Source organism: Zosterops lateralis (assembly GCF_965231275.1).
Source record: "Zosterops lateralis genome assembly, chromosome: 3".
Lineage (NCBI taxonomy): Eukaryota > Metazoa > Chordata > Aves > Passeriformes > Zosteropidae > Zosterops > Zosterops lateralis.
Window position 1 is genome coordinate 106844062 of NC_139764.1, and position 15352 is coordinate 106859413.

General features: G+C 37.7%; 1 protein-coding gene across 1 annotated transcript; it reads right to left on the minus strand.

The window, feature by feature from the left end:
- Positions 1-1257: 1257 nt before the first annotated feature.
- On the minus strand, positions 1258-15239 carry LOC310906937 (WD repeat and coiled-coil-containing protein-like; the record flags this gene model as incomplete). The annotated part of the gene is made up of 3 exons (XM_083856658.1): positions 1258-1424; positions 4453-4573; positions 13320-15239. 3 exons carry the CDS (start codon positions 15237-15239, stop codon positions 1258-1260), a joined length of 2208 nt encoding a protein of 735 aa, XP_083712784.1.
- Positions 15240-15352: the final 113 nt, after the last annotated feature.

Consider the following 15352-nt stretch of genomic DNA (forward strand, 5'->3'; position numbering starts at 1 on the left):
CTATGAATGCACTTGCCATAGCTCCCAGGAAGGGAAAAAGGACTCTCCAGGAGCATTAACAAGACCCAAAATGCACAGTATGAAAAATAACCCCTAATAGTAGCTTAAGTAAGCATCCTTCCTTGTCTGTTTCCCTGGCTATACGGGGTGAAGCAGGCACGCCTTTCCATGGTTCCAGCAGTACAGAATGCCCTTGCACACGTGGCTGCTCACTCTACTTTATCCTTCTCTTTGCATTTCAATGAGGAAAAGTTAGGGAGTTCATTAAGTTCTCCCCTTATGCCTGTTTCTATCACCATGATCACAGTAGTTTAGTTTCCATGGATCTGCCTGCCTGACTCTCACCTGTATTGTCTCTTGTCTCTGAGGGTGAGGTTCACCTGGCTAAATGTAAATGTTTGTGTTCAAACCAGTCCCCCTGCTTGCATTTGCAGTCAGTGGAAAGGAACAGGCACTTATTTACTTATTTAATAGGGACAGTTCACCACAATCAGTTCTAGAAATCTCTGTTAGGGCATGAATTATCTGCTATAGAAGTGCTTTTCTTTTTTTGACTGATTGTGCAGGAGAGTAGATGAAAGGTTCAGTGTATACACCTGCATTTAGCCAAATGAAATTTACATTCAATGTCTTTGATCCTCAGTTTATCTTGCAAGATTATTTCTTTCTCTTCTGTGTGCATGTATAAATCTACATGCTGTGTAAGACACTGACAGGAGACAGTGATGCAGCCTTTTTAGTAATTGAGTATTTTCATATAAAAATTAGGCATTTCTGAAAATGTTGCAGGTTTCCATGGGATCCAGCTGGAACAGAAAAGAGCCTAAAGCTTTTTTTTTTTTTTCTTTTTCCCTATCCTGGTTTTCCTTAATGAATATAAAGACTCTTTAGTTGTATTTTCTTCAGATTTTATGTAGACTGTACACCTGCTAGATTTGTTGTTATGATTCTTAGCATAATACTGTTCCTCCAAGAACATCCTGACCTCAAAGTAGACAATAGTCTCTCTGCTCCAGTCCATGACAGCCATTAATAACAGCAGCTGTGGTGAACTTCACTCTAGGTCCAGTCCTTCAGAAGAAATCGTGAGGGTCCAGCCAACCCAAGGCTGTAGCTATAGTGTAACCATGCCACAGATTTTACAGTTACAATACATGGAAAGTGGTGAAGACAGATTTTTAGTCTCTCTGTCTGAGAGCACAGAATGTCTCTGTATTGTAGGAGAAAAGAAGGTCATTGGGGTTTTTTGTTCAGAAATTATGTCACTCTGCTTGGTGGTCGCATTGGGATGCTTTTTTTGTGGGAGTGACCTCCACAGACTTCTGAACTGTCAGTTCCATCCCTTATGATTATCTCTTGTGTGGCTTTGAATATTAATGGCACAAAGCCGTCCTTGTCTGCAGTGAGCACAATCCAAGAAGAACCTACAAAAATGAAGCAACAAAAAGAAAATGAGTGTATGGCTCTGGTTACGTAAATGTAGAAGCACGTTTTTAAAAGTCAGTGAGCACGCAGGCAGAGTAGGTTTCTTTTTGTGCACTAAAGCCTTATTACACTAATGACATTAAGGTCTGACAATCCATGCTCAACACACCTTTGTGCAAATGCAGTGAGGGGCTAAGTGAAAGGTCTTGCAAGGTTTGAGGCATTTTATCCCTCATTTAAATTAAGTTCAAACACAAGGTGCATCTTCGCTAGTTCTAATAAACTATAAATATCTTCATCTTCTGAAAACTCAGCCAGCTTTTCCATGCTGACTTTTGTTCTAATGACATCTACTTCTGCTTAGCCTTTTCATTCATCTGCTCTACCCAAATGACGAAGAGATTATAAAAACTGGAAAAGTTGCCAACCAAAGTGACTGTGCTGTACTTGTTCTAGAAGGGAGAAGGGGTTTCCATCTCATTACTGTCAAATCAAGATTGTTCCATGTATTTTCAAATTCATGTAGCAAATAGAAGAAAGTTACACCTTGAAGATGATTTACAAAAGCTGCGACAGTAAAATTTCTTGTATTTTAATTATTTATTGAATCTACTCCTAAGGAGAATTCTTAGCAAATTGGCTTAAAAATGAAGCTATATTTTCTTTAGTGATTCATCTGGCTTTCTTTTTGGCTGGATATTGCAGTTGTCATAGAAAAGAGTGAATTCTTTTTCTTTTCTTTTTTTTTTTTTTTTTTCAGCTTGACACTTTATGGAAAAAAAAAATTGTGGCAACTTAAAAGCTTTGGAGGAGCCCTTATGTGACACACTTTCCTTAGTGCATGTGATTCTGTCATTATTGAGCAGGGGCATTAGCTGGGATATGAGGGAAAGAAAGCCCTGATAGGTTCTGTGCTGGGATTTTAGATTTTGGGATATAAACCTGGTTTTGAAATGGAATGCGAAAAAAGGAACTGTAGAAAATCCAAATGAACCATTCTTATTTTTTGTCAGTCATAACAAAGCATGCTCCTGAAGAAAGTAAATCCCTCCTTCTTTAACTACTAACAAAGCACTTTTCCAGGCTGGTTGTATGTTGTCATGTCACCTGTTACATCATAAGAAGATTGTCGTTCCAAACCATGAATCTTTAATCTTCTACTCTTAATACTTTCTTTCTAAATCTGAACAGAGTTCAGATTCTGTGAGCAGTGGGCCTGAAAGTAGAAGTTCTACAGTCCAAATGGGTTTTCTATTGTTCATCAAATTGATGAAGCATACTTTTGTCAGACTCTTGGGACTTTTTCTCATCCATTGAAATGCTGGAAATTCTCATTGTCATTGATAACACTTGTGTGGAAGCACAACCCACGGAATATTTAAATAGAAAAGTCATGTGCAGGGTGTAGAACCCTTTTACTGTGAATAATTATTATGATGATGTGCCAAAAAGAGAGACACCTGTGTGCTGCTACCAGGGCACTACATGACAAACTATATTTAGCCCAGGTAATGGTATTAGAGTCCTGGGCTTAAAGTGCAAACAATGATGCCGAGCTCATTGCTCTTTTAACTCTGATGGTCTTAACAGCATTGCTGTGGACATGAATTTGACTTACAGTTGTGAAGCTTTTCCCTTCAATCTATTAATTCTTAAGTGTTTACTCATAGTAAAAAATGCCAGGCTGTCATTATAGTACAAGCATGCTCTTCATTACACACCCTTTAATTACATAGTATTAAAGGATGGGAGTGATATTTTTAAACTTCACATTTAATGTTTATGTCTTGTGTCAAAAGAAACTTTTAGGAATATAAGCAAGTACCATCTAGGACTGAAGAAAGATCTACACAACTGCTTCTGCTCCAAACCTCATAATTTTACAGGATTTTGGTGAATTTTAGAAAGATTATTGTTTCAGTTTTTGTTTTTGCTGTAAGCATACAAACTCAATATCAGAAAATCTGAGCAGAAAGAGGGACACATTAGGATGATTCTGAGACATTATCTTTTGATATCTCTGAAGTCTAATACATGAAATTGAGGAGTGGTGTTCTGCTGATTAAATATTCAACTGTTCTATAGAGCTCAAAATAGGTTTTCTCAGTCCCCTTCTTTGTTATGGGCATTCCTTTCCATATCAAGATCTGGAAATACAGGCCAAAAATGAGCTCTCCTCTCCAGCAGTGCTGCATCATGTCGCTGCAGACGCCTGCTGGGAAATAGCTCAGGTCTCAACAGAGGTAGAGTTTTTTCATATATGCTTCCCCTGCACTGCACAGTCAAGGAAGATTCCTGACAAAAATATGGAACCTGCATATCCTTTTCTTCTGGAACAACCTCAGAAAGAGGATCATAGTAGTCAGTGATGAGAAAAGCCATCAGAAGCCTTATAGAGAAATGGCTGAGAAATGGCAGTGTGTGTGTTGCTGTGAGGGTGTCACATAACAACAGACAAGAACAAGGCAATTCAGAGGCCAGTCTGGGGCCAGAGTTCCCCTTGTGGCATCTGTCTTTATGAGTTAATCAGTGGTGGGTGGTGAAAATGGGAGATTGGCAAATAGGAACATTGAGCTTCATTTTTTAACTTACATTAAAATAATCCCAAATGCTACTTGATACATAAATATATATATATATATCATATTCTGAGAGTGAATTTTTCTCCAACCTATACTCTGTTGTCCAGGCTGAGACATGCTAGTAAGGATGGGTGAAGCAAACTGCCAGAAGGTTTCAGGAAAGCAGTTCTACTTCCAGGTAACACAAGGTACTGATTATTTTGTCAGCCATCCTTTGCAGAGGCACCTAACATATTACTCTGCTAATAGATAGTTTTGCAATTACTCAGCATTTAAATTATTTCAAGAGACTCTGCTGTATTTTAAACAAGGGAAAACACATACTTGCCAAAAAAAGTTAGCTGTCTCAGTTTACTAAAGTCTGGGGTAATTATTCCATCTCAAATGCCCCTTTTATGCTAAAAATCTCAGGTGAAACCAGATAGCAGAAATATAAAGAACATACCGTGTTTCATTTCAATAACGGGCAGATCGAACAGCTGCTGGACTAAACTCAAATGGATCTTGCCATCACAGAGGAGAACATCTTTTGTTTCTTCAGTAACCGATCCATTTGAAAAGGTTTTCTTCATATGCATGTATGTAAAAGAAAAGATCTTGTTAATGGCTTAGACATCCAGCCTGAGCTCTTCTAACCTTTCCTCTGCTCTTACTCCTTTCAGTTCTTTAGTCGTTTTGCCTTTTCTTTGTCTGTCTTTCCTACAGTTTATACATGACATCATCATGCGGGACCATTCTAAGCACAATCTCACAGTCCCATGTGAGGTGTATGAAAATCCCTCTGGTTTTTGCTTTGTGAGCTTCTGCAGCTCAAAGCTGCCTCAGCCCCACACCTGTATTGTCCTGGGGTGGGCATCTGTGTGTCTGTTTGGCCTGCCTGCCTGAAGCCAGTTTAGTGGAAGGGAATGCATCATTCCTGGAATAACATTGTTCCAGATGCTGCCAGAGTAAATGAGTAGTCTGCTCGGTTTCAGCTGTATGTGTTGGGTTTGAGAGCCATTGGGCAGCTATTCCACCCTGGTGAAATAACCTCAGTTATTTTGGCACAGGGAGTATTACAGAGAGACTGGACATAGCAACAGCCTCTCTGAAAAGCTGTCACAGCAAGGTAGCTTGAGAATCCTGTGACTTGCTTTGACAGAGAGGAAAGGTATGGATTTACAGTCTTGGAATTTTCTCTGATATTCACTGAAAGAACACACTTGAATGTAAAGGTGGCTTGTTTGTGCTTCATGAAATTTAGCTGGCCCTGAGAATCAACATCTTTGTGTTTCATCTTTCTGGGTACTGCAAGGTGCAAGGACAAAAAATTAGTTGAGCTACTATGGTCATGGAGTGGATATATATTTGAATTTACATTTTCCTATCTGTTATCATTTAAAAGTCCTTTTAACATTGAAAAATTTCCAATGACTCAATGTCATTATGAAATAGATGTGAATGGGACATTTTCTTCCAAATAATTTTGCTATACTTTGTCCTGTGAATTTCATTTTGTTCTTTCCATGCTTTCCCCCTGTGTAGTTCCATGTGTTGTGCATTGTTTCCTTTTCTTTGTCATCTTTATGTTTGCAATACCCCTGGATTTTATATATTTCTTATGAATAAACAGTCTGTTTACCCAATTTCACAGACCCCTCTGTTTCATACATTCGAAAGGGATCTAAGGTAATATTTCAGAATGGGTTGACAGGATCTCATCTATCCTAATTCCTGTTCTAGTCCTACTCTGTCTGTGTCTACTTCACACCCTTGAATTTTTCTTGCTAATGTAGAACTTACAGTTGAATGAATTCACAACTGCATCTTCTATTTGTGTGCACAGTAATCTAACCTTTGACTAAATAAATGTCTCTTGTAATGCTTGTCTTCATTTCTAATTGTGCTGTCTTTTGACAGTTGCTCTCTGTGAATGTGTGTTTTCTTGCTGTGTAACAACCTTTCTAAATCAATCCCTTTCACTTTTCTGTACACAGTATCTGTGCTGTCACGCAACTGCATTGAATTCTGTAAATCAGAAGGCCTGCTGACTGTTGCAAATGTATTTTCCCTGTCTCTGCTATAATTTGCTCATGCAGATAGTCTGTGAATGATTTTTATTTGTTTATTTATTATGATTGATTTTAAATGTAGGAACCATAAAAAATATTTTTCCATTAAAAATGTAAACTTTCCAGCTTTCAAAGGCCTTCTCATCTTTTTTCCGCATTCAAAACAACCAGAGATTTGTTGATGCATAATTAATAAAGGACATACCTAAGGAATGCATCAAGGAAGCATAATTTTCTTAGTCATAAACCTATAGCAACTTTTTGCTACAGCTGTAACTATATAAGATAAATTCTTTGTAATTTTTAGGTATTTCCAAGTTATGTAATACTCTATTCTATTGAACCTAAACACACCTGAAACTCAATGGGCTGAATGTTCAGCAGCGAGTGTGTGCTTTGCATAGGCATTGCGAAGGTGCTCTTTGCCTGTGCAGGTATTTGTGCAGAGCTTTGTCATTGCTGCAGACTGTGGACTAGCACATCTAACAACTATTTAATTTCTCTGAGTTCAGGTTGAAATAGCAGAGTTTATTCAAACTGGAACTTCACAAATTAAGAAAAAATGGACTGTAAATGAGACAGGCTCATTGCCTTGACCCAAGTGATCCATTTTTCACATAGATATGCTTCAACTCAAGAATTATCAGAAAATAATCTAGTTCTGTCTCTCTTGACTTGAAATCAGTTGAATGGAAGTGTATACTCAAGATGACTCTGTTCTATTTTGTTTCCTATATAGCATTGCACGTTATTATTGGAACATCCATTGGAAGTGGAAGACATTTTTGTATACATAAAACTGCACAACACCTATTTTTTATCCCAGACAGTTTTTCAAGTACAGACCTGAAAGATCAAGTTTTGGTTGTTTATCTTCTGTTGCTTGTCAGTGTTCATATGAGCTATTTTCTCTATCTGTGTCATATGCTTCTGTTTATGATAAAAGTAATCATCTTATACATTTATTTTTTACCTTTTACAAATTCTGTCAGGTCAAGAATTTTTCTCAGTTACAATCTTCTAATTATTTATCCTTTTTGTTTAATGCTTAATTTAAGCGATGATAATGTGCCTTCTCTTGTAGGAATGTGTCCACACACGTCATATCATAGATTAACTGATTTAAACCTGTACCTTCTTGTGAGGCAGGTAACTCTTAGTATCCCCTTTTTATAGATGATCATACCATTAAACAGGGAGCTTAAGAGATTTAGCCAAGGTCATGGAAGTAATTTGTGACAGAGTTAGAGTAAACTAAAAGCTTGCCTTGGTACTTCCCACTTTTATGCCTTAACCCAAAGACAATTTTCTAGCCAAATCTAGACTTTATCTACCTCTTCCCAAAATCCATTATTGTTTTTACTATGTTGTTATTTACCTCCAATAGGAATCAGAGAACTAGAAATTCCCAAATTAAAGTCCCTTGTGTTTGTTGCTTTATCCTAGAACGAAGTTTATTAGTAGACAAAGAACATGTTAATCACAGAAGAAACAAATATATTTCCACATATGTTACTGTATATTTTCGGATTAAGTTTCTTTAGCCAACTTCCTGTAGTATGTCAAGTCCAACTCTCCTTCAACAAAAACCCAGCAAAAAGAAACTGTCAATTCAATAATTGTTTTCCTTCACCCATATCAGCCTGCCCAGATCAGATTTTGTAGCCCATAAAGGGTGCTCTGGGCAGCAGCCAGCCCATCACAGCAGTGCCAAACTGTCTTTCAAAACTCACACTTTAGATTGCAAATATGTACAAGAAAAAAATCATTTACTAAGGCAAAAGGATTCCTGGGTGAGATGTTACATATATCACGTATGTCTGCACAATAGGTGAACATGCCTTCTCTCCCTTTTTCGAATCCCACTGAGCAGTCAGCTGGAGCTGGTTCTGCCTCTTGACCTTTTCTTCATTTGTCTTGTATTTCCTAATGCACTGCCTATGCTCCCCTGCATGCTGAGATCATCTTAATGAACTTAAATTCAACAACTGATGAAACGGGGAGTAAATGAGAATGTGCTACCAATCAGAATTGTTTTTACTGACACTGGGTTAGCCATCAGTTGAAGTCTCAGTGTGTCTTTCTTGCCCATGGATATCCAGGAATGTGAAATCTTTTTCAGATGAGACGTGCCAGCTCTGTGCCCAGTGCTCATTACCTGCTGAAGGATGTGCCTCACTGAAGTGCTCACACACTACCTTTGTTCTTTTCCTAACAGTATTGTATTTTGGATTCACAGTCATCTTGTAGTCACTTAATATGTACAAAAGCAGAAATTTCATCTCTTAATCCTGGAATATATTACTGTGCACTTTATATTAGTTCATTTAGTTAATTTCAATCCTTTTAAAAATTATTCTAGATGTTAAATAATAGCAATCAATTTACAGGTGCGAAATCCTGATCCTTTACTGAAAGTGTTACTGACTTTATATCATATGCAGATTTTATAAGCAGAACTCAGCAGATCATTAATGAAACTTTTAGATGAGCCTGAAAATCCATCATGAGAAAATCCACTAGTAATTTTTTTCCATTTTCTTCTATATTATTATAACTATTTCTATCTCCTTTGCAGCTAATTCCTTAACCATCTTATTTTTCTTCTATTAATCCCTATTCTCTGCTCTTGAACAAATAATTTCCCCTGTAGCACGATTTCAGGTACTGTACTGAATTACAGGTATTTTAAATATTCTTCATCTCCTTTGTTTTAATAATCTGTTCTTTTAGAAGGGTAAGGTATCAGGTTAGTACACACATTGCACAGTGAATGGTGCTGTAATTGTCTAGGATTCTGGTTTCATTCTTTTGAACCCTTGATTTCAACTGTGTTGTGTTCCACTGGTGATTTCAGGTTTGATACCTTAGTACCCATTAGTCAGCTTGCTTCTACCTTGTCCCCATATTCATTGTGGAGGATGAGAAAAAGCTAGAAGATTAGCTAGATGTGGGGATTCTGTCCCAGAAGACAATGAAAAGACACTTAAACAGCTAAGGAAGAGAGCGCTGAAGAGGAAGGAGAATTATGATTTACATTCTCATTGTGCCTTGTGCAGCATTGCCACAGGTATTGTTCATTAGGTTTGACAGCTTGCACTGCTCCCCTTCCCTGTCATTATTTCTACTATTGCTGTGGTTCCTGCCTGCTTTTTGGTAGAGTCTGTTTTTATTTTGGTGGAGATATTGATGTCTTTCCTTTCCTTATCCTTATGTGGGACATTCCAATTGCAACCTTAATTAACCTGGCAGAGAAGCATAAGCCGTAAAATGTTTACGCTGGGAGAGATCTGACGTGCTCAGAGGTGCTTAAATCCCTGCGCAGTTTGCATTTATAGGGCACATCAACATTCCAGGTGACACAATGCTGGGATTTCTCGCCTCTTGGCTCTCTAGTAAAAGTTCTGCAACTACTGTTTCAGGCATACTGTCATCTAAGATATACCTTTTGTGCTTGTGCCTCCATGATCTTTATGTATGATCTTTATTTTCTTTGTGCAGTAAGAAAATTTGGCTTCATTTTTGACATTGCATGTTCCTTTCCTTTTGCAGTTGCATATCCAACAAACAAATCATCTGCTCTAACAAAAGGAATTGTGTCTCCTCTACAAACCCTGCTTGTCTGCTATTGATCAGTTTCAGAACACTGTTGACAGAATTTGTTCATAACAAATTCCTCAACCTTTGCTCAAAATGTTATCCATGCATTAATCACACTTTCTCCTGACTACTGCAGGTCTTTCTTTTACAGTCATCCTAAATCTCTTCTTTCTAAATTTCAGGAGAGCTGACTAGTTTCTCACTCCAGGGAGCAGTCATATCAGCTTCCTCTTCCATCATTTTCATGACTTACTTTCTATTGCTCAACCCGAGTCAAAATTGCCCTTTGGATTTCGAAAGGGTTTATGTTCTTATTACAGCTCATCATTTCAGCCTGGTCTTCACTCATTTTACTGTGCCCCCCTTACATTCACCTTCTTTACATCATGCATTTCTATCAGAGCTTTACTGCCCTATGTTTGAATCCTTTCTGTTCATCTCCCAGATATGTGTAAAAAAAAAGTTTATTTTGTAGCTGACCTTGGCAATAAAGTTTCCCATAGTAAATTGTAGAAAGATACTATAAAAAGATACTATAAAAGTACAAATTGACTTGTGTACAAGAAAAGAAACTCATTGTGACTAATTGCTGGAAAGATATTATTTCCTGTTTAATTATGCAATATATGCTCTCAGTGGTATAAACTTTTGACATCATACTGCTTGTGAACAAAATGTAGGAGTTTAAAGATATTCTTCAGATTAAGATGAATCTTATTCCTCCTGGAGAAGTTTGCCTAAATGCCTTTAATTTGAGATCCAGATTGGCTTTATTTCCACTGTAATTAGGTTTTGAATGAGACTAGTTTAAATATTCTGCAGCTGTTTCTTTTCTGAGGGAAAAGGATGATAAAAGTATCTTTTTGCAAAATGAAACAGAAAAAAATCTATGACAGATCCTCTTTTTTTTTTTTCTTTTTAAATGATATCTTCTTATTGCATTTTTCTGTCTGCCCTCCCACATTCCCCTGAATCACAAGCCTGTATGTGATGAAAGAGCAATAATATTTGCTTTTCAGGGTTGAATGATCAAGTTACCTCTGGTGGCTGAATGCTATTACAAAAGTGATAGTGCAGTGACATTTCCAAAGTGTGAATGATCGTGGTTTTCTTCTATGGCTATGGGCTACAAAGAATACAAATTCTGGTAGCACTGCATAGATGTGACTTCAGAGGAGTTACAGGCAGGATTGCACTAACAGGATAAACAAAGGTTTTGAAGACTGTTAAATGAGAAGAGATTATAAATTATTAAGTAATACATGTTTCAGGGGTTTTTTAGTTTCTAAGCAAAACAGGAAGTACACAAAAATATGTCAATAATGCTTCTGCACAACAGTGTTCATAATTGCTCATTAATTATTGCTACATTTTTATCTATTATGTTTTAAACTTTCATTTTATTTTTCAAATGCATAAATATGGCTATGCAGTTCTGATCATTGTATTCTTTAGTAGAACAGATTTCTCAATCAAGACTGAGCCTCTGCTGTGCTGGGGATTACAGAGACACTTAAGAAGACATGCACTTGGCACAAAGAGCTGGAAGATAATGGCCATATGATTGACTGGACTGCAGTGTTCCTAAAGCTTAGACTGTTTTCCACTGGCTGATATTTATATCATAAGGCAATAAAGCTATTCCCTGACTTTTTGCTCTGTGAACAGAGTCTGGCTGGAACCCACAGCTGGTCTCTGAGCTCACAGCTCACTGAACAACTCCTGAAGGAGGAACAAGGTTCAGATGTCTGAATATAAGCTAATCAAAACAACTATTTCTCTGAAAATTATTACCTGCCTATGAAACAAATATTTCTTTGTCTGTAGACCTTTCTGCCAAGTCTATTTTTTTTTTTTTTTTTAATTTTTTTTTTTTTTGGCATCATGCTGTGATCCTGCTGGATTTCAGAAGAGGGGCTGAACTGTACCAGGCATTAGTCGAGACTTCCCCAGGAAAGCGTGTGTGGGAAGGCATTAGTGGCACTTTTTCTGAGTCATTATAATGTGGTGGCTTGGCTTGCTGCTGGCTTAATGTGAAACTAACCTGTTCAGACAAATAAGTATTCCTTTCTAAACATAGTTTTTCTAGCAGTATTTTAGAAGCATTTAATTTTTTTGTTGATCTTTCCAAAGGAAAACAACAGCAACAAAAAAAACCAGGTTAACTAATTCTTACTTCTTGTACAAGCATGTGCACAGGGACTTCAAATCTTAGATTAATGTTACGTGTCACAAATAAAACTTCTCTTGGGAAAGGTTAATCCAATTGAATCCTAGAAATAGGGCTGCTTGCTAAATAAATAAGTTAAATAAGTTGATTTATGTTAAGAAATCAAAATTAATTTGAACATTCTGGAGAACAGAAGGGCTTGCTTCTTGGCCAATAAAATCCTAAATTATTTAAAATAGACATGCTGCTTTTTCACCAGATTTGTCTAATGTGTTCAAGTTAAATTATTGACTAATTCAGATTGAAAGCTTTGCTTTTATCCAGAGAACCCAACACACCAGAATCTGTTTAAATGCCAAGTAAACGATTGCTAGAAAGTAATGACCATGATTGAATTGAGTCACCATTCCCTTAATGAGTGTTTAAGGAGAGGTACTTCGATATCTATATGGATTTCTTTAAAGTCGAAGGAAGTAAAATTTGCTTCAGCATCATCACAATGCAGTGTATTATCTTGACATAATGCTGCTTTTCTTGCAGTAGATAAGAATGCATTTATAATTGGCATCTACAGCCTGAAAGGGACACCAGTTTTATCACTATCATCAGCATGTTCAAAAATCTGATCAATATAATGTTAGTATTCCTCTGAATAATAATAAAAATAGTAGATAGAAATAATTACCCAATCTACATTCCTTAGTTGAAATTCTTATTGAAGCCAGGAGGAAATTTGCCAAAACAAGGGTAGATAGGAACATGATGGTTTGAAATTCTTATATTTATTTAATGATCATGATTACATATTGATGGATTGGAATTTTTTTTTTTTGGTGGGATTTTTTTCAAAAAAATTTAAGTGGTTTGAGTACATCTTATTTTTCCAAGAATAGAGTTGAGAAATCAAAGTAGAAATAAGCCAAATTCATGTTATGCCCATTTAAATTTTCTACAAATTGAGATTCAATGGTGGGGTTTTTTTGTTTGTTTGTTTGTTTGTTTGTTTTTTTGTTTTTTGTTTTTTTTTTTTTTAAGTTTTCCTGTGAGTCTGGCTATCTTCAGACTCTGGATTTGAGGTCAAGTTTAAGTTTATTAAATTTCTGGTGAGCTACTGTAGACCCCCATTCATTGGCTTATCTCTGCACTAAACTAAAATATAAGCCTTTTGTAGATTAACGACTCTGAGTCTGTTCTCTCTGACAGATGCACACAAAATTAGCCAGTGTCCAAGAAAATTGTGCATGATCAAAGAATAAACAGACAAATCTCCCATGGTTGAGTATCCTCTAAACTATCCACATCATCCTGAGTTATATGTTCCAATGACAAATTATAATTCCATTTTATGTTAAGCTTGATGCCAAACCTAGGTTACATTTTTTATGGGTTGATAAGAATAAACTGCATCCTCTTGATTTAAAGCCAAATAAATGCAAGATTGTTTAAAAATTTGGTTCCTATCACAGTATTTCTAAGCTGACAAAATGTTACCTGGTAAGTGACATGCACGACAGGCGGTTCCTGGGAGCACGGGTAGGCTAAAGAGATCCTCCTCCCGTTCCGAGCCAAGTCCGTTATCTCGGAAAGACTCAGCTGTAACTCATTGAAACTGCCACAAAGTCTCTCTAGATTTCTAGATATGTGACTCATTCCCCTTTCACTTGGCAAATTGTTGTTTTTAGGAGAAATTGATGCTTCTTGGATCACACTGAACTGCACTTTAGGGGATGTTGGTCTGCTGGAAATCCTGCTAGGTGATCCAAACCCACGAAGAGACACTGAGCGATTCATAGGTTCAGCATCCAATGTTTCCAAGGCCACTGAGGAGTCACCTGGGAGCCTTTTTTCATCCAGGTCACTCACACTTGATGAAGAGCTCTGCTCATAACTAGGGCTCTTTACTTCTTCAATGAGTCTTCTCCTGCCACTTGGAGACTGAATAACTGTGCTTCTTGGTATTAACAACTCCCTGCTTTGAGGCTGGTCTTCTGTGGCAAGATTCTCAAAGAATTTTCTTTTTCCAGGTATATTAACAGAGGATTCAAAGTTATAAAGCATATTCTGCTTAGTCTCAAGCAGTGATGAAGAATTTTCTTCCAGCATCAATTCTTTGACCATAAGACGCAATACATACCTGTCTGAATTTGAAGATGGAATGAGATTAGGGTCAGGGAACCTCTGCTTGCCAATCAGAATCAGTAAGAGTTTATCTGTTAAAAAGCATAGGCCCTTTGGTCTTTCATTTTTTTCCAGCTGGATTTGTTGAATGTGGGGCATGCAGGAAGAGGTTACTGAATATACTAGAACAATATTAGAAGTATTAGAGGCTACTGCCACAATCTGAGCTCTAAGGTCAAAAGCCATTATATCAGGAACCAGAATACCTGGGATGGTGACTTTTCTGGTGGTCGTTACCTTCCTCTCAAAAGTCACCAAGATCAAGTGAGAAGAATCTTGACCATTTGTTGCGGCAGAGTCTTTGCGTCTCAGAGTAATGAGAGGACTGGGATCAGACCGACGGTGGTTTGCAAGGATGTGGGTCAAATCCACAGGACCTGATGAAGAAGAAGCAACTGAATCAACACCTGATCTATCCGAATCTATGGATTTTCTTCGTGTGTCCATGGAGTATTCCTCATCCCCAAGCACCAAAGCAGACTGTGAGATTAAAGAACCAGCTTCTGTACCAGAGGGCACATCAAATGCAATGCCTGCATTGATACCACAGATATTATCTAGAGGAAGCTCAGTAGCTACAGCAATTTGGAAATCCAGAGTGGCTTCTATAGCGCAGATATAACCTCCCACATCAAAAACTGGGCAAAAGGAGCAGATATTTAGAGTCTTCTGAGCATTATCCCATATGTAGGAGTGCAGGGCACTGCCTATGGCAACGACTAAACGATTACCATCCTTAGTCCAGCAAGCACAGTGGATGAGTCCGCTGCTTTTGATCTCTGCCTTAACCCGCGCATTGTCAGTACGAACAGCGTGCAAGACTGAAGCGTCTCGTTTCGTAAGCACAGCCAAGACCTCCTTCTTTGGATGCCAGACACAGCCCTGAGAAAGCAGTGGAAATGGCTCACCAACTTCACAAGTCTGAGAAATCAAGGGCTTTTTCTTCTCTGCACTGGTGTACACCAGCTGCCAAATGCTTACGTGCTTTTTGTGCTGAACAGCGAGCAGAGCTGGGGTGTCTGTAGAGTAACATGGGCCCCAGTAAAGCCCATGCACATGTTCAAATTGACCAACAATGCTTGAGTCTCCAAACTTCAGCTCTCCATTTTGATAGTATAAAGTAGTCAGTATCACTTGCTTCCCATCTGTCCAGGCAATTCCATGCACAGGGTGGATAGCTTGATATAAAGCATTGAGGCCAGTTCTCAGAAGCTTTGCCTTTCCCAGATCCATCTTTTTGGCTTTCTTTCTAATAGTGATTGTTCCAAAGTAGAAAAATCCATGGAATTCACTTGCAGATCACCATGAGAAAAATTTTTTCTCATGTCTCCTTCCCTTCCTTTCCA